This window comes from Patiria miniata, unplaced genomic scaffold (assembly GCF_015706575.1).
Source record: "Patiria miniata isolate m_02_andy unplaced genomic scaffold, ASM1570657v1 HiC_scaffold_7, whole genome shotgun sequence".
In the NCBI taxonomy this organism is placed as follows: Eukaryota; Metazoa; Echinodermata; class Asteroidea; order Valvatida; family Asterinidae; genus Patiria; species Patiria miniata.
In genome coordinates this window covers 29,079,950-29,100,908 of record NW_024037074.1, presented here as the reverse complement: position 1 = coordinate 29,100,908, position 20,959 = coordinate 29,079,950, and the positions used below count along the sequence as shown (strand labels likewise).

Here is a 20,959-nt window from a genome sequence, read left to right as displayed (position 1 = left end):
GCCAACTTCTCGGCATGCAATCGACCTTGCACCTGAAGAACCCCCTCCCCGCTTATTGAGGCACTCCCATCTCCGCTTATTGAGCCCAACCTATACCTAAAACCAAACACATAATTATGCCAATTCTGATCTTGACCCTCGCCTTATCAAACCTAATCCCAAACTTACCCAACTGTTTGGATCCTACCATGTGCAACAAACTTCTTTTCTGAGGAAACGCCAGCCTTCAATAACCTGATCTCCAAGCCAAGCTCGAATCTCCATATTGATCCCCTGCCCCACCATCCCTTCTCCCTCCTTACCACCCTGGGCAGCCAACGGCGGATCCCGAACCAATATGCTGAGGCAGAGAAAGGGGTGCTTATTTAATGCAAGAGTGCTGTTGCTCCCCTTTCTATTAATAGTTTCGTCGACAGGAAGAGGAAGAGTAAATCTATTTTTACAGTATAAACAGTCGTGTAGTGACTTTTGTTTTTCGTTGGGTATTACCTATCGAGTGCCACTGTGTTTAGTAATTCACTCATCAATTTTCTGCTTATGACAACCAACAGTTTTCCCCGCTAAAATAGGCCGGCCTATAAGAATACCTACTGAGAGAATTTGAAAAGACGGTGGCCCATATTCTACCGAAAGTCAAAAATAATCATTAAGTGTGCCCCTGAGTGTGCCTGATTTCTAGCGGAACAATACTGCCAACGATTCCAAACAGTACCTATTCTTATACCTATCTAGGGTGTGTCGTTTTTAAACCTAGTATTTTCGAGAGATATTACGCCGCAAAGTATTACACATTGGCGTGGTCTATTAAAAGGACCTTAAGGACTCCTCATTTTCTGGAAGAAGCAGTCAAAAGAGTTAAGCGCCTCCCCCGAATCCAAGGCAGGCTGAGTGGTTAGGCACGCCCTCTCTAGCTCTCCGGGTTACGCCACTGAGTTTAAAGTGACGCAACGTATCTAAAAAAAAAATGACGCAACGTATCTATCTCAACATCCGGCCGGGACCATGAGTTTGAATACGATGGGAACGTGCAGCACTAACATTTTAACTGAAATAAATCTGCCATCGGATATTTGAAAATCACCGGGGGGGGGGGGGTTGTTGGGATAGCTACAACCAGTGGCAAAGAGGACATGACGTCCGTACTACGCCGTCTGGCCTGAGGAGCTGGCCGCGTGTTTAATGCGCAGACCATTTTTACTAAGTCGGGTACCCAGACCTCACCGCTGCACTTGGCAACGACCCTGCCCCTTGCATACCTGCCCGTAAGCTGACGTGGGTTCAACTTTCACCCTATCCAGCCTCTCTCACCAAGGCTTTGCCACCCCAGCCCCACCACATCACACCCATTCCCATCAATGCGGGACGCGACCACCTTATAAGCGCCTTACAATCTTCAGACCCAACCCGACCTGAACACCCTGCCCCTCAACGGCGGATACAGAACCAAATTGTCGATGTGCTTCCGTTATATTAGGCTGTGAGTGGGGAGGGGAGGGGCAGGTGAAAGTGCCTGATACCCGGCAAGATAGCCTTTACAGAATCGAAAGGCGTGGGGAATGCGTTTCAGTTTTCCTTCATTATTTGTCCTGACTACATTATACTAGCATTTTGGGCGGAGTGGGTGGTTTGTGGGTGGTCACCAAGGTGACCACAAATGACGGTTCGAATCCTGGCCGCGGATCACATGTGAGTATAGAGTTGTGCGTTGGTTCTCTCCTGTGCCACGAGGTTTTTCTCCGTGCCCTCCGGTTTTCCTCCCTCCGGCAAAATCAAACTCTTTCGATTTCAGGCAGTGCTCCGTGGTCATAATAGGCGCCTTAGAATAGAGAGTTGTGTGGGTGGATTTTTAATGTAAAGTCTTTATTTTGTATCCTACCAACTGTACAACAATAGTCATAAAGTTGTTAATTTTGAAGACCCCAATTGATTTTGAGTAGATTCTGATAGAAGAAGACATGTTCTATAGAGTCATTTTAATTTCTTTGATTTTCGGAATGATTAATTAGTACATAAATTGGGTCAAAGGTCACAAAAACATGTTAAAGGTCACGTGATCTACTTTTCACAAAATCTATTTTTGACAAAAGAACTGATTTGAGCATGCAATTCTTATTATTTTGATACCAAATTCGCATATATTCGATAAAAGTTGACATGATTTTGAAATATTTCTTCCAAAAGGGTGGTATTTTACTCTAAAAATGTCCGTTTTTTAATGATTTCAGCCCTGACCTCATAGTAGGTCGGATCGGGCTAAAAAAATGGTGTGCATTCATTGCTAATCAGGACTACAAGCACAGCATTTTTTTTATCAAAATCGGAAGACATGAGGTAACAAAGTGCGTTCGTCTGACAGGGAATGACCCATAGAGAATATTTTGAGGGTTTAACTTTCTTTCATGCACTTGGTGGATGGGTTTAGGCCTATTTACCGGTGTACACCCTTTACCATCCTGCATGGGCGCGATTTTTTTTTCTCTCCCAGACGTCATCCGCATAATGGATGTACGCTATGGCGTTTTGGAATTTAATTTTCTAAAACGTGAGCAGAAAATATAAATTAGAAAAAAAGAAATGAATTCGAACATAATACATTTCCCTTTAACAAAATATCCTCTGAAGCCTAAAGTTAGAAAAGAAAAACAAATCGGAGACAAACAACGGTGAATCGAACCTACAACCTCGCAATGCAAAATCACAACCCTATCGACTGAGGTATCGCACTGCTCGCCAAAATGTGGGGAAAAATATAATTATATACCTGCGTATGTATCATAAAAGTATCGTACGGGGCGCTAAGCAACCATGTATATGGATGTAGTTTAAGAAAAGAAAATTCGCACCCGGGGCCATGGTTTAACACGATGGGAACGTACAGCAAAGCTATTTTTACTGAAATAAATCTGCCAACAAATATTAAAAAAAAACTGTCTGCATGTCAGATTTGTTTTGCCGGTACACCCCTCCCTCCTGCGAAAATTCCTGAATCCGCCCCTGCACACACCCACCTCCCCCATGCACGTTGCGATGACCCTGGCCCTAACATACCCGGCGTTTGTAAGATGAGCGTATGAGGAAATCATACAGCTTTCACCCTATTCAGCCTCTCTTACCAATGCTCTCACTCTTATTCTCACCCATCTCCCATTAATCTGCTAAACGCAACCACCTTATCTCTATCACCCTTCAAACCCAAGCCAACCTGAACACCCTGCCCATCACAGGCGGATGCAGAACAACACTGTCGGTGGGCTTCCGGTTGTGTTGGGGAGGAGGGAGGAGGGCAAAGATTCATGGGCCTGACATCCAGCATTTTGCATTTCTCATTTTGTTCTGTCTAAATGTTTTAGCATTTTAAGAATCCGTGGGGTAAATGGCATAAGTAGACTACACCATCGTCTTAGTGACATTCGTTGAAAGATAAGTAACAATCGGCATCATATTTTGCTCCCCCGCCCCTCATCTTCAATCCCTAACCCCCTCGACACCACTAATCATTCATCCTCCACCCCATCCATCCTCAACCAATGTTAACCCGGCCTTTCATTAACACGATCCCCAAATCTAGAAGTCAAAACAAACAAAAATGGACAAAAATACAGGTAATTAACTGACTCTGTTTGCAATAATTTGTAATATTAGAGGGATTAAAATTGTTAACTATAATCACAGGTTTAAGTATTTAATAAGAAATTGTGTTCGTAAGATTCAGACTGGGATTTGCTCGTTCATTTCAACGACAAACGATTTTATTGACTGTCTTCAGTAAATGGTCCAAATTTCTCTGTAATTTTACTTTCCTGAGAGCAATTCGATGGAATGTATTACGAGTGGGACAAGGTTTTCCACATTGTTAAAAGCTAAATGTTCAATTACAGTAATGTTCAAAATACACTTTTTGAGTATTTATATTCGATACTGATTACATGTTATATGATTAATTTCTGTGCTTAAATTAGTTAAGCTGTTAAACAGAGCATATCCTCAAATGTATACTTGGAAAAAAGGTTTCTTAGAATCAAATAAATACTATAGAATCATAATTGCGTAATCTGCTGATATAGTGTCACAATATCAACTCAAACTACATTAAATCGTAAACAATTTCATCATAGTGAAAGCTCTAAAACTCAACTTTTAACATGAACAAAAACTCAATGATAAATGTATAACATGGGATACAAAATAAAGTGTTTAACAAAAGTTAAGAGATCTTGGTTCACTGTGGCGCAATTGAAACTCTTGTTTTGTTCAAGAAAAAAAGTTTTCGAGGTCAAATAAATATATCACCAGACTTCATTTAATCTCTGGCTGTATAAGGTATGATAAATGCAAATGAAAAAAAATTTTTTTTTTTTTAAATACATGCATTTGTTACTTGCCAGACAGACTATTGTAACGGTTTATGTTTTTTGTCATACGATTACCAGTTTAAGAAATAACAACGTATATGCAGAAGGAAGGGTCATACGCCCGTACTTCAGGAACTACGTTGGCTCTCGGTTACGGTGCGGGTTGAATTCAAGATTCTTCGGTACTTTTCAAACTTATCCGCCATGGTGAGGCAGCTCTACGGTACTTCACAGAGTAAATATCAGTTCTTGCGTTTAATATTCGCACTAAAAACTGTGATGGGGTTCAGTTTAACCTTCCTAAAGTTCGTCCAAAGCCTGGCAAGGCATATAGTGAACGTGCAGATTTCCACGTTATTTGAGCAAAGAAATAATGAATTTGAAGTGTTTTTCAAACGCAGCTAAAACCTTCTTTTTCAAAAGTCATATATTTAACTTCTTTTTAATTAACTGTTTTTAAGCAGTTTTGATACTAAACAATACTGTAAAATGCTTTGTATTAAGAATCAATTATCTTTCTTATCATTATGACATTGAACATTTTTCTTTTAATTCATTGGTTAATACTGTTTTGGCAATATGGAAAGCGAAACCAAAACAATGCAGCACTGCGCCTGTATATTTATGCGTTGTGATTTGATTTTATTGATTTAATTATACATTTATTCGGAGAAAAGGAGGAAGCCACTGAATGAGGTTAAGTGATAGGTGGAGTCACTATGCGCCCTACCGTACATGGTAAGATACACCGTTTCTCCTCGCTGCAGGACCATCACCGCGCTACCAGACAGCTGACCACGTTGATTTGATTCACCATAGGTAGTGATCACCTTGTAGTCGTTTTTAACAAGATGGATGTGAAGACCACCGCTGTTGCTATACTTAAGAACAGAAAACGCAAATACGTAGGTGCCCGGCACACCACATGTGAACGTGCCGGTCTCGAGATCGAAGCTGGTACCCGGCAGAAGCGTCTCGGTCTGCTGGAAGGGCAATGGGGTGTCGGAACTTGTAGATACATCCGAGTCGCTCGTCCTCACCACGGAGAATGCCACCCGCCTGTTGGAGTCGTCTGGTGTCTCCCCTGGCTCACCCTTCTGACCTTTGACACCAGTTTCCCCAGTTCCTCCAACAAAACCAGGTAGCCCTCTCGGACCTATCTTGCCAGGCAGACCAATCCCATCATCACCTTTAGACCCAGTGTTCCCAGGTGCTCCTCGCTCACCCATAGGTCCAATAGGGCCAATCTCACCTTGCTGACCTTCATCGCCCTTTGACCCCGGCTGACCGTACGGCCCAATCGGTCCTACTGGTCCAGGCAGACCTGGTATGCCGGGTATTGAAGCAGGTCCCTGGCAGCACTGCTGACACACCTGAGACGCAGGACCATCACCGTCCGAGGGAACCGGCCCAGTAACGGAAGCTCGGAGCTTGACAGAGTTACCCAGAAGGAGGGCGATTGACAGAATGGTGGCCACGCAGATCTTCATCTGAAAGGAAAACAATACAGGGCCTAAAATTAAAAACAAAATCGCTACAAAAAATGAAGAATTTGTATACGAGACATAATTTGGAGGAATCTTTATTCAGAGAATGTGTCGGCAGTGGCCTATCGGAGAGCAAGGGGATAACATGTAAATGAAAAGATGGGTTCTTTTTAAATCTGTTGCCATGGCAACTACGGGCAATCCACACTTGTTAGTATTATTGTTTTTCCAGCCGATTAAAGTTTGGAAAGGAATTACATTATTTTTTTTTTTTTTTTGGGGGGGACGGCACGCCCTTTCCACGGTCATGATAGAATCAATTAAACATCATCACACCGACCTCGATGGTTTTACTCTTGAAGACTTACAGATCAGATCCAAGAAGAGATCGCAAGGAGTTCAGTGTAGGCTGAAAAAAATGAACAAAGAAAACCGGTAACGTTCATACTTGAGTAAGGAATGAAATAATGTTATTATTGGTTTGATTATACTGTGAGTTTTTTTTTTCTTTTTTTATAAATCATCATTCGAAAACAGGAACAATTACACACTTGTAAATAATGGACAAATTATTATTTGACCAGATTTTCCTGGCCGAACACCTTTAGAAAAACAACGTTTTAATGTGGCAATGTGAAATTTCTCGGGACTTAAATGCTGCCTGAAATCACCGTTCAATTTATTAAAACACATTCATTAAAATTATTAAAATTCCTTCCTCCCCCAAATGCATTTTTAGGCACTATCAAGCCATTGAAGAGTTTTTGAAAGCATAATGTGAGTTTTTAAAACAGCAAATTCTTCATTCCAATAGTTTTTTTCCAGTCCAATTGCACAACTTGCCCGTTCAATATTCGAACACTTTCCTTCAAATTCGAATATAAACGCGCAAGCATTTTCAAACCCAGTTGAATTTAGCGAATGATCAAAATATTTAAGGACATCTTCACTTTACGCCTAAAAAAGTAGGCAATTTAGGTATTTAGGTAACTTCGCCCCCGGCAATAAACTCTCTGGATCTGCCCTTGAAGATAGTATGTGGCAGTGTTAAAACAAAGTATAAAATGACATAAGGTTTTGATACAATTGTATAAAGGAACGTACAAAGAAAATATATAATGTCAGGGAAGGAAACATGAAACGTGCATATCAGAAGTTAACAATTTATTGAGCAATTTAAATTAAGAGACACGGTTTGCTGACTGGGCTTCCCTTAAGGAGAAAAATTACACTTTGTTCTGACATGGCAAGAGCGCAGAAGAGACCCGAGAACACGGCGTTGGCTTTTCAGTGAAAAACACCCTGATCGCTACAACTGTACCACCGACAGGCAGGCGCGGTTCTAGAACCAATATTTTTTTTGGGGGGGGGGGGCTAGCACGGTGGATCCACATTTTTTTCAGGGAAGCGTGCTGAAATGTTGACCGGTTATTTCCTCCAGACACTTAGGCCTCCGAAAATCAATAGGTGGGGAGAGGGGGGGGGGGGGTTCATGCAAGGGCGGATCCAGAACACAATTTTGATGGGCCAAAAAAAATTGTTTGGTCCCCCAAAAAAGTGGGTCAAAAAAATACGGCGTGGGGTTCGGGGCCCGCTTAAGGGCCCCGAATTTTTTGGATTCTAGATGCTCTGTGGTGCGATCTGAGGCAATTTGTGACCACTTTAACCAATGTTTTTTGGAGGAAAAGACTGTGGTGTACTCATTGCCTGCCTTTATTGCGATGTCACATAAAAAAAAAAAAAATGGTTTCGTTTTTTTTTTTGGGGGGGGGGCATGGCCCCCTTTGCCCCCCCTCCCCTGGATCCGCCCTTGGGTTCATGCCATATTTTCAATGGGGAGCGCCAATAAAATCCAAAATTCATTCACACTACATTAACTAATGCACCCTTGTCACGGCTATTTCTTCTTAAGGGGGAGACCGTTCGCATGTACATCACAATCCTTCTTTATGCTAATGCAATTTTTTTTTTACGGATTTTATTTTGGGGGGGGGGGGGCTAGACAATTTTTTTTTTCGGGGGGGGGGCTACAGCCCCCCCCCCCCCAGCCCCCGTAGAACCGCGCCTGCCGACAGGAGGCTCCGAACGCATCTTTGCCATCTGTATATCCACCAGCAGTGGACCAGCCAATCTGCTGAGCATTTACGCCCAACTCTCTGCTCTCCCCCAGAGACAAAAGACAAGTTATACGAGCCAGTTATCTAGGCCAAGCGCACCGCATTCCTCAAGTACAAAGATAATCCATTGACGAGGAACCTTGAGGCTCTTAGAAAAGCCAGGGGCAAGGCTCAGCAACAGCACGACGCTGCGCAATCAACAACTGGCTCAAACTCTCCTCCAGCATACAAGCCGCGTCCGACATAGGTGACATCAGAAGCATGTATGAGTTGATCAAGCAAGCCACAGGTCCCTCCATAAAAAAAAAACCGGAGCCTCTCAAATCCAAGTCCGGTGAAGTCATCACCAACAGCAGCAAACAGATGGAAAGGTGGCCTGAGCACTATATGGAGTTATATGCCACAGAAAACACAATGTCAGAGGAGGCTCTGAATGGCATCGCAAGCCTGCCTATGATGGAGGAGCTTGACAAGGACCCTACGCAAGAGGAGCTCAGCATAGTCATTGACAGACTCGCTTGCGGCAAGGCCCCAGGTGCTGATGGGATAACACCTGACATCATCCAACTTGGGAAACCAAAGCTTTTGCCATATCTTTACGACCTCCTCTGCCTTTACTGGAATGAAGGAGCCGTCCCCAGGACATGCGTGACGCCAAAATCGTCACGCTGTACAAGAACAAGGGCGACCGCAGCGACTGTAACAACTACAGTGGCATGTCTCTGCTCAGCACTGTGGGGAAGGTCTTTACACGCAATGCTCTAATCAGGTTCCAGCTTCTGGCCAAGCGCGTCTACCCTCCTCGACCTTTCCCGCCTGAGGTCCAAGACGAAAGTGACAAGTGTACTCCTGAGGGAAATGGTAATGGCAGATGATTCAGATCTAGCATATATCCCACACAGAGACAGAGCTCCAGCAGTTAGTTCGCAAGGAGTTCGCTCTCACCATCAGCATTAAGAAGACCCATGTCATGGGCCATGAAGTCAAAACCTCACCGTCCATCTCTTTTGACAACAAGAATCTAGACTGTGTGAGCACCTTCACGCACCTCCAACAACCTGTCACTTTGACGCAGAACTGAGCAACCGTCTTGCCAGGGCCGCCGCAGTGATGGCCAGGCCGGCAGTGAGTGTGGTCTAACAAGAACCTAACTGTGTGCACAAAACTCCAGGTCTACCAAGCATGCGTCATCAGCACTCTGCTATACAGCAGTGAGGCTTGGACCACCTACACCAGACGAGAAAAAAAAACTGCTAAACAGCTTCCACCTTCACTGCCTACGCCGCATCACATGGCAGGACGCCGCATCACATGGCAGGAGAAAGTCCCCAACACAGAAGTCCTGGAACGTGCCCACTCCACCAGCATGTTCGTAATGTTGAGCCAGCGCCGCCTAGCCTCAGATGGTTCGGTCACGTCCACAGGATGGACTCCAGTTGTCTTCCAAGGGCCATCCTAAATGGCGAGCTTTCGTCAGGCTCCAGGCCAATTGGTCGTCCGAGCCTACGCTTCAAGGACGTGTGTAAACGTGACATGAGGCAGACTGGCATAGACCCCAACAATTGGGAGGAAGCTGCCCAGGATCGCAGTGCTTGGAGGCAGACAGTTACCGCAGGGGTCCACCGCGCTGAGGAGAGGCGCACCTCCTTGCTGCAGGAGAAAAGGCAGAGGAAGGAATTTCGAGTAGCACCCCCAACCCCTGTGTCAGCCTCCTCTCCCTTCGTCTGCGCTAACTGCGCCAGAAACTGTCATGCAAGAATTGGACTACTCAGCCACAGCTGCCGCTGCAAAAAAGACGACAACCCCCGGGCGCAGTCCATCTTCAGTATTGACGGACGGATGCCTACTACTACTTAAATACTCTTTATGCTAAAGTTCAAACAGGGTTTCTAAGCAAAGTTTGGCCAAATTGTCGCAGTTCGATGGTGGGCGTAGTGGAGGGGGATCCCTAACTGCTTTAAATATCACTCTCGCACCTTAATTTTTAATCGAATGACGTGTTATGTTTATAATGTTGACCAAAATGTTTTAAATGCATCAACAAACACAGTTTTCCATGCTATTCTGATGCTTAATTGCGAGAAAATGTAAAATATAAACCACTCGCTTTGATGTAAAATTCTTGAATTTTATCAGGAAGAAATCCTCCGACACGTGTGTAGATTGCTGGCGGAAAAATACCAATTTATAAAAAGTGAGCAATTGAGTTACTTTCTGAATTAATATGGGCAACCGATCTCGTACCACGGAAGTATAGTGGCGATAATATATTACAGGTGGACCACCGCAGGTAAGCTACAGTATTTAGAAGAATTATTATTTCCGCGGTGGTGGGAAATCAGCGCACCTGTTTGGCTATTAGCATCAGCCACCATCTGTTTGTCAACCACGAATGTGTCTAGGAAAATCGTTAAGGTTTAAGAAAATCTGTTCCATTATTGGAAACCTTAAACACTGAAAATATTGCTTTTTTCAAAAAGATATTTAACAGAAAATCTACGTGACATTCTCAGTGGAACCCTGCATGCAAACATGGCTGACATCATCTGAAAGCTGGTGCTTCAAACGTTGAAATCGGACAGCAGAACAGACGGCCGGAATAATTCGTACACACATTAAATGATTCCTATAGAAATGAATCCAGCTACAAAAAGCAATTTGAACTTGAATAAAGTGTGATCATGGTCCGGTCCGTTCGTATGTGCGCCCTCTAGTCTATTCTGCCCAGTGACACTTTTATAACGCAATACTTCAAAGTAATGCTTAAGCCTGTACGTGTATAGTGATCAAACCGGAATGGCGCACTGTGAACTATTGAAATGACACAGTTTAAAAACAACGCGCAAAAGGTATTACGATTAGCCCAATTTTAAATAACACAACATATGACAGGGTGTTTGAGATGTCCCGATTTCCTTTATACGTTCTTCCGTGGCCAACTTCCGCATAACCTTTTATCCTGAATTAGTTAGAGTTTTTACCGGAAAAAAGGTGAGCGCATTGCATCGGGATTTTATGTTTGATACAATAAACAGGGAAAACTAGCATGAAAATAAAGTGGGTGAATGGTCATACTGAAATTATGGGTCAAGTTCTTTTAACAAACAAGAGTTTAATCTTTCTTCTCAAATATTGTGTTAGTGCGTGATTTTCAATGACTTCATTTAATAAACTCTTGAAAATCCTGCAGCCAGATTTGATTTAAAAAATGGCGAACCTAAATGGCAATAAAAACTATAACATGTCCATGAATTTATAGTATGCTATCTGTAGCGAAAAGAATTAAGTTTTCAAGAAGTAAGTTTTCAAGAACTAGGCAGTCAGTATTTAGACAATAACTGTGTGTGGAGAGTGCACGATGGAAGTTGCAGCGGAAATATTATCAGACAGGAATTCCTTATTCCGGACAAACGAAATATTAAAAAACCCTGATTATTTGCTCTTAAGCTTTAATTGCCTGAAACTTTGGCCTCACAAAATGTTGGTCATAATCCGCATGAACTGTTCAGACTAAGAGCTAATTCAGCTATATAGTCTTGGATATACAACACAATACCTGGTTATTATTCAAGCACCAATATCGATATGTTATCGAATTACCGTATGGAAACGGGATCATCATGGTCGGAAATAGTTATATCTCGCCGTTTTGGCTATAAGCACATTTTTGCAATGTCATATATCAAATATTATCAATCCCAAAGTTGGAAGAATTATCGTAAAAGATTGTTTCAAACACTCACCGTGCAATTCTTGTTTGATCTTGCAAACAGTTCTCTTGGGTTGTCGTCTGAACGTGGACATGAGCTGCGGTCGTTGTGAGGAGAGAGCCGGCAGCTTGTGACTTAAATATTGACATCGATTTCCAGAGCAGTGACTGAGGAACTTGCAAGCCCGGTTTGTGATTGGCCCCCTGCGCCCTGTCAATCACACATCACCGACTCGCTTCATATTTATGAGAGGGAAATGATGTCAATGTTACATTGCCACGCGTTAAATCCAGAAACTTGTATCACTGACACTAAAATAGCCGCATCTAATTGGTGGAATGATTGTATGGATGTCGGTGACACATTCAAACACGTGGATTGTGATTGGCACCTGTCAATCACAGACCATTCACTTGTGGTCACCGACTTGTTGGGTGACTAACTTTGATTGGTGGATAGAATAATGACGTACACCGGCCATACGTGATTCAATCAGTGTATGTTTTGCGCTTCGTGTTATTTAATGGAGCCACGCATTTGAAGGCTAGTATTTTGTAGTCAAGTTATGCAGTCTACATTTTTAATAGAAAAACGAAGGCGTAGTAATTTAGCTTGAAAAGAAAAGTAATAATAACTTCAATATATTGTGTGCATAATATCAGGTACAGTTGCCGCCCTCTTACGATAAAGTACACTTATTTTGCAGAACCCAGCCGTTCTCAAAGGCAGCTTAATTATAACCATTCAACGTTCGCTCGGCCCGGCCAACTTCTCGACATGCAAACGACCTTGCACATGCAGAACCCTTTCCCTGCTAATTGAGGCCTCCTACCTGCACTTATTGAGCCTAACCTATACTAAAACCAAACACATAATTAGGCCGACCCCGATCTTGACCCTCGCCTGATCTAACCTAATCCCAAACTTACCCAACTGCTTCGATCAAATCATGTGCAACGAACTTCTTTCCTTAGGAAACACTAGCCTTCAATAGCCTGATCTCCAAGCCAAGCACGAATCCCCATATTAAACCCCTGCCCCCACCATTCCTTCCCCCTCCTAACCACCCTGGGCAGCCAATGGCTTATCCCGAAACAATATGCTGAGGCGGAGAAGGGGGTGCTTATTTAATGTCTGAGTGCTTTTGTTCCCCTTTCTAATAATACTTTCGTAGACAGGAAGAGAAAGAGTAAATCTATTTTTACAGCATTATCAGTCGTGTACTGACATTTGTTTTTGTTGGGTATTACCTATCGAGTGTCACTGTTTTTAGCAATTCACTCATCAATTGTCTTTTTATGACAACCAACAGTTTTCCCCGCTAAACTAGGCCGGCCTATAAGAATACTTACTGAGAAAATTTGAAAAGACGGTGGCCCATTTTCTACCGAAAGTCCAAAATAATCACTACACTGTAAAAAAAAAAAACTGTAAAAATTACAGTAATTTACTGGCAGCTCAGTTGCCAGCTGTTTACTGTAAATTTTACAGTAAATATTGTCATACTGTATTTAAATAAAATAGTACATTACTGTTGTTTTTACAACAAGAGCAGTGCTACTGTAAAATGATCACGGTAAAGTACTGTATAATTTTACAGTAAATATTATCATTCTGTATTTAAATAAATAGTACATTACTGTAGTTTTTACAACAAGAGCAATGCTACTGTAAAATGTTCACGGTAAAGTACTGTTTAATTTATACAGTAGTGGTGATCATACTGTTAAGTAATTAACAGTAATTTACAGCTAAATGTACAGTAGTCTTCAATTTTACAGTAGGGCCTACTGATCCAGTAAAAATGTACACAAAAAAAACACACACAGATGACAGCTGTTCCACGTTTGAAACTTTTGTTCTCTTTATTCTGTGAAGGACGATAAAGATTGTTCTTTTTATTATGTTCAAATAATTCAAATATTTTAGTTAAGAACAAACTGTTGAAACACAATTGGACATCTTTCTATTCTTCAATTGAATTGATTGTTCAAAATCATTTGTTATTACAAGTAAAGTGGAAACAACCCACATACCGGTAGGCCTACCGGTATTTAACTTTGCGGCCCACTATAAGGTGGTACTTTGTTTTTGATTATCTTTTAAGGTTACAAACATTATCCTTTTACAAAACTCCTTGCATTTTTTGGAACTCTTTACTCAATTGCATTTGAATATGTGGTATTATTTGGCAAAATTGACCTTAGTACTAGATAAGGCCATTCTAAGTGTTACAACAATTTTCTATGATAATGTTATCATTTATCAATGAGTGGACATATACTAGCACATTTTCTAGATAGTTGTGGGTTTATCCGTGGATGGTTTTCATTTGGCGTGTTGTATCTGAGGGCTTTTTACTTTATAGATCACACAGAAATAGTAATATATTTTTTTAAAGGTAAAATCAGACATAGGTAATAGATCTTGTATCTTTAAGTGACTCAATTTGGTAAACTAGGGATTCACATGGAGTAAAACTTTTTGAACTCTTGATACTCTCACCAAAGTTTATCTATAGCATTCATTCTCTAGATCTTTCAACAATATAATCACATCTACTCATAGTTTACAAGTTTGCAAACAAAATGTTGCAACCTGGCAATTGATCATTTCTCTCTTCCTGTGAACGTCCTGACCTGTGCGTTTGATTTCCCCTCTTCTTGTGTATTTGGAGCCGGATTCTAGACTGATTCTCATGAAACATCTGTAAGGCAATATACATACAAGTAATTTTGTTATAAGGTTACCAGTGTTAAAAGTGCAATTGAATTATTTGGGTGAACCTTTTGTTGCATACCTTGGGAAATATGACAAAAACCAAACTTCACTGTTTGTGTGATCTCTTTGACTTGACTAGACTTGCTTATATTGGAACCTTTTTTTTTCTTTTGAGTGACCTAGGGATTTGCTAAAAATGAAAAAATCCAGAGGTTGGAATTTAAGTCATGTACAAGTTAGTTCAACCTTTTCCAGTCATAGTGTAATGTGACCTATTTTGTTTAACTAGACTCTAGAGTAGTTTCAGTAGTACATGTACATGGAGGGGGGGGGGGCACTCAAGAGAGGGGCTCCACGATTTTTCGGAGTGGCATTTCGGATATTGTAGACATGCCCGAAGTGTTTCTCGGGGAACTAAATAGTGGGAATGGGAGGGAATACGCCCCTTTCCTTTGGAGTACACTACTTCATTTATCAGGAAATAGACAACAATGAGAAAATACTCTGCTTTGAGTAGTAGGAACAGCATTCGATATAGGTCACACATAATTACCTCTGTACGAATAATGTAGTGGCAGGTTCGGCTTAATTGGTACTCCAAATTGAGAAGATGCATAGCAGGACAGGAAGGCTAGACCTGTATTGAAGTCTGTAGAGATCGTCTCTGTCGTAAGTAGAAAACATCCACTTGCATGCAGTCAAAATGGAAGTCACTGGAAAGGATCAATTAAACAAATCAATAATTCATTTGGTATTGAGGAATTTTAAATTTCCGGACAATGATCAAGAGATGGAGGAAAATGTGTACTTGTTTATATAACAAAGCCCCAAACACCCCTGTGTAGATGATATAAAAATGCATACTCAGTCGTATATGTAACAGTATCGGTATCAGGATTAAACATCATCAGTTGGTCTGGAAACTTATTTTAAAAACATCTTGAACGCAAAAGGTCCTAGAAGAATGCGTGGAAATGAAGCGGGAATACGAATGTCACTTCAACCGAAAGGCACAACTTCAACTTAAACGTGAAAATGTCAGGTCTTCAAACGAAATTGATTATCTGAAATAACCATAGGAACGTCAGCAAGGAAAAATAATTAATTCGCTTCGAATCGGACACTATTATCATGATGAATGTGAAGCCATGTTTGCGAAGGGGAAGAAAACTTAATAAATCGATAACATTTCGATAGCATTGGGAAAAGTAAAAAGAAAATATACAAATAAGACTCACCTTTGAAAAGTGGGCCACTATTCCGACGTATATATGCAGAAGAACCAGGTGATGTTTACAAGAAACTGAGTTTTTAGCTCAAGGTATAACGACATGTAATCTAGCAGCATAGGCGGCAGCCCTGCTTGGTGCTGACTTGTTTGGGAATGGTGATGTGGCAATTGGGGAGAACTGACCAATACATGTACACTCTGGCCACCCGATCCCGCCAAAGTGTAACGGTCGCAACGTGGCACTCCCAGGGGAAACCAGGGCACAGCTAGCACGACCACAGTAAGCCCGAACGGGTTCAAGGAGAAACTTCTGCTGGGGCAGTCAACTTACCCCACTAAACTATAGCCAACAGCATGATTTACATGTACATGCATAAACGAAATTATTGAACATTTATACGATTACAATACAATAAAAAAATAAAAAAATAAAGGGAAGCAACAGAAAAGAAATTAAACTAAACTAAGTGGGAAAATTTGAAGTGATCCGATACAAAAAAAATGATAGGCCTGTATGTAGAGATTGAAGCAAACATTTATCTTGCACGGATTATACTACCAACATGTACACATTCAGGGAACAGAATTACCAACACTTCAAATGTGCAAAAAAAACAAGATAGCGGCTGTCGGTTTCCGCCTTGATTCTTTTCACGCGCAAGACAATATTGCAGCCTAAAAAAATGATGGGCATGTTGTAATTAAGTTAATAGTGTGATACTGTCAAAATATTTAACAGTAGATTACTGTGAACATTACTGTATAATAGTAATTTTTACAGTATTTTACATCTAAACCAACGGCTCCCAACAAGGCATGTACTTTACAGTAAATTACTGTGAAACAAATGTACAGCATGTTACTGTAAGAAATTACAGTAAGATACTGTCCAAATTACAGCCATTTTTTTTACAGTGTGTGCCCCTGAGTGTGCCTGATTTCTAGCGCAACAATGCTGCTCACAATTCCAAACAGTGCCTATTCTTATATCTATCTAGGGTGTGTCGTTTTTAAACCTAGTATTTTCGAGAGATATTACGCCGCGAAGTATAACACATTGGCGTGGTTCATTAAAGGGACCTTAATGGACTCCTCGTGTTCTGGAGGAAGCATTCAAAGAGTTAATTGCCTCCCCCGAATCCCAGGAGGGCTGAGTGGTGAGGCACGCCCTCCCTAGCTTTCCGGGTTAAGCCACTGAGTTTGAAGTGACCTGTCGTTTCTTATCATCCGGCCGGGACCATGATTTTGACGCTGGACGATGGGGACGTACAGCAACGACCCTACCCCTAACATACCTGCCCGTAAGCTGACGTGGGTTCAACTTTCACCCTATCCAGCCTCTCTCACCAAGGCTTTGCCCCCCCCCCCCACCCTCCCCATCTCACCAATCTCCCATCAATCTGCGGGACGCAACCACCTTATTTAGTGTCTTACAACCTTCAGACCCAACCCGACCTGAACACCCTGCCCCTAAACGGTGGACAGAACCAAAGTCTCGATGTGCTTCCAGTTATGTCAGGCTGTGATTTGGGGGAAGGGGGCAGGTAAAAGGGCCTGACTGGCCGTTACAGAATCGATGCGTTGTGTTAGATGCGTTTCATTTTTCTTTCATTATTTTTCCTGACTACATTATACTAGCATTTTGGGTGGCGTGGGTGGCTTGTGCGTAAAGCGCTCGCCTCTCACCAAGGTGACCACGGTTCACATGTGAGTAGAGTTGTGCGTTGGTTCTCTCCTGTGCCACGAGGGTGTTCTCCGTGCCCTCCGGTTTTCCTCCCTCCGGCAAAATCAAACACTTTCGATCTCAGGCTGTGCTCCGTAGTCATTACAGGTCGATGTGGCCGGCAGCCATAGGCGCCTTCACGTACCAGCGGCCCGACCACGTTGTAGCCGCGCCCTTCGCAATTCAGCATCCCAGCTGCGAGTCAGGATGATTAACCTCCCAAATTATTTATTATATATTTCAAGAATCCGTGGGGGAAATGAAACGAGTGGACTACATCATCGTCTAATTAGTAATATTTACTGCTCTTGTTCAATTATTGAAAGATAAATACTATTGGTATCAGTTTTGTTGCCCCCTCCCATTTTCAACCCCTAACCCCCTCGACATACATCTGTACCGGGCCTTGAACACGAACCCCAAATTCAAGACGACAAAAAAGCAAAATAACTCTACAGAAATACAAAGTAATTCAATGAATTAGTGCTAATATTTTTAATATCAAATTGACTAGAATTGTTAATAATAATCACTGATTTAAGTACTTAATAGGACATTTCTTCACAAGAGTCAGATTGGTATTTGCTCGTTCATTTCGACGACAAACGATTTTTTAAAACTTTTTTGGGGGGGAAATATTCAAAATGTCTTTGCAATTCTACTTTCCGGAGAATTCGATTTCATTCTTCCAGAGTGTATTACAAGGGGCATGTATGTCCCACATTATCAAAAACTAGTGTTTTCAAAACCTTGTTTTTTTAGAATTTATATTCTATATCTTATCACATGATATTACTAAATAAGTTAAGCAGTTAAACAAAGAGATATTATGAAATTTAAATGCACTTGAAAATAAACCACACCTTATGTACACCTTATGTACAATAAAATAGTCATTTGCAATAGAATTATAACTACGTTTTAACAATGCTCTGATAGTGTCACATTAACAACTAGAATTGCATGAAATCGTAAACAATCATTTCATCAGAATTAAACTCTAAGACCAATAAAAATCCATTGAAAATAATTTGACAAACAAGAACAAAACAAAAAAATTATCACATTTAAGAGTCATTGGTCCACTATGGTGCAATTAAAACTCATTTCTTTGTTTGTTCGTTTTTAGAAAGAAAACAAATCCTTCCGAGGATGAATAAATGATACTGCATTGGGCGTGTCTCCGCCGGGGTGTCTCTTATCCGGAATAGCGTGAATTTAGCACCTTATGAAATAAGGCTCATTAATATTATAGTGCGTGTCTAGGTGGTGATAATTAGTAGAGTGACCGCTCACGCGAGAGATTAACCAATAATAGGGTGCTAGTAAGTCAATCACATTAATGTTTGTAGAAGACATAATTATGTGAGTTTTAAAGCAGCATCTTCATTCAAATTTTAGTCCAATTTCTCACCCTCGCTCATTCAAAAATGCAAAACTTTCTTTCAAATGCACTTTAACACGGGCAAGCGTTTTCGCACCCGGTTGAGTTGAGCGAAAATATAAAAATGTTTCAGGGTATCTTCATCACCCGCATAACAAGTGTGCAATCTAGGTAACTTGTACATTGAATTCAATTTGGTAAATACGTTTACCAAAGTAAGACATTCTTAACCAATACTAGTGTGAAGGTGTTATAAGTTTTCACAGGAGTCTGATTTTCATATGACACCGGAAGCAAGCCTTTTTTTTCTTAAATGAAGTTTGGATGAGATAAATTTATCGGGAATCAGTATTTACCTGAGTGTCTGAGGAGCAGCACCATGGCCAGCTCCGAACATGTGCGAGGGGGAGGGGCATCATTATTAGCTGGGGGAGGGGGCACACCACAAGAAAACACACAATTGCAGATAATGTTTTTAGCTGTTCCCAATTTCAATTGGGAACAGCTATTGTTTTCGTTAAAGTTTTTTTTTTAGCTGTTTCGGTGTACACGCCGAAACAGCTCTTGTTTTTGTAATTTTTTTTTAGCTGTTTCGGTGTACACACCGAAACAGCTCTTGTTTCTGTTATTTTTAGCTGTTCCCAATTTCAATTGGGAACAGCTATTGTTTTCGTTAAATTTTTTTTTTTTCCTTTTTTTTTTTTTTTTTTTTTTTTTTGGCTTTTCCGCATAGTGCGGAAAAGCCTTTGTTTTTTGTTCTCATTAGCTGTTTCGGTGTACACACCGAAACAGCTCTTGTTTCTGTTATTTTTTTTTTTCTCTTTTATTTTTCAGACTTTTTTCTCATAGGATAACACGTGTTTTCGTTCTACAAGTCACTTTTGGCTTTTTTTCAAATCCGATCGACTTCAAACCTGGCACACACTTAGACCACCATCTGAAGATGTGTCCCGAAACTTTTCGTCATGCTGACGTCATCACGTGATTTATTATAGAATTTTGAATATTTAATTTTTCCCATAGACTTTGTACACAGAAATTTAAAAAAAAATGTCAATTTTCAGAGGGCATTTTCGACTCTTTGCCAGTAATTCATTTACACCAATCTTTGTCCAAGCAAAGACTCTAATTCAAACAACATTGTGTAATGATGACGTCATGATGACGTCATCCGGTGATTATTTATAGGCAATTAAATTGTGACAATTTTAATATTTAAGAATGCATAAGAAATCAACCGTACGCGTCCGCAGCATTCTGTTGCCAGCAAGTGGTAGAGTAGGTTGAGGTCTTTATTTCATTCAGTGTGCGTAAAATCACGTGACCCTTGCTTCCGGTCGAAAAAGGCCAAAACCGGAAGTGGCTTATTATTTAAAAGTGGTAATAGATATGAACTTGCTTTTAACTGTGTTAGTCTCTTGGCTAATAGTATTCTTCAAATCATCTACCGATGACGTCATGCAATCTTCGAGCGCCCTCTAGCGACAGGTTGAAAATTTTCAAAAATGTATTTTGAATAGATGTCTGTGGCGAATTTTGTCGGACTCGCCTAAATATTGGTGTATATGATGACCTTGACCCATTTAAGATGTGTGCGAAGTTTAAGGTGTATGACGTCATCAGACCGGAAGTTATAATGAAAAAACCCTTTTTCCTTAAAAAATTCCTGAAAAATCAACCATGGCAGTTTTTATATTAGTTTTTACTATAATTGTCTATTTAAGGGTAGGTCTAAAATATTTCAAAGCTTCGAGGCAATAAGCAAACTCGGACATGCCCTGCGCACGCTTAAAACTTCAGGTTGACAATAACTCTGCTTTAAAACATGCACAGTCCACAATGTACATGTACATGCACGTACGTTGTACATATCGTATGTCAGTCAGCCCGCGCGCAGCGCACGTGTTGCTGAGGTCAAATCCTGTCCACAGTGACCGTTTCAGCCGATTTCCGGCTAACTTTTTCATGCATAGTCAGGGACGTAGGATAGACACTTTTTGTATAGAATACGCATGTACATGTTCATTCGACCTGGATGAAACGGTCGAAACAGCTCAGTGTTTGTCCACAAACACATTTCTAGTTTTTTTTTTTTTCCTTCTTCTTTTTGTCGCCAAAACCCCATAGACTTTGTGCACGTTTTTTCTACACGCCACTTTTGGCATTAATCTTTGTCATACATCATTCAAAGTTTGCATAAGCATAGTCCCTATAGCAAAGATGTGTCCCGAAGA

At 41.1% G+C, this 20,959-nt stretch overlaps 1 protein-coding gene across 1 annotated transcript; it reads right to left on the bottom strand.

The window, feature by feature from the left end:
• Positions 1–4,986: 4,986 nt before the first annotated feature.
• LOC119745564 (collagen alpha-1(X) chain-like) lies at positions 4,987–5,842 on the bottom strand. The gene has a single exon (XM_038222008.1). It carries the CDS (start codon positions 5,840–5,842, stop codon positions 5,015–5,017), a length of 828 nt encoding a protein of 275 aa, XP_038077936.1. The 3' UTR covers positions 4,987–5,014.
• Between the last annotated feature and the right edge of the window lie 15,117 nt (positions 5,843–20,959).

What these genes read in the sequence shown, in the direction of transcription:
- LOC119745564 (XM_038222008.1), bottom strand. Translation starts at nt 5,842, where the DNA reads ATGAAGATCTGCGTGGCCACCATTCTGTCAATCGCCCTCCTTCTGGGT.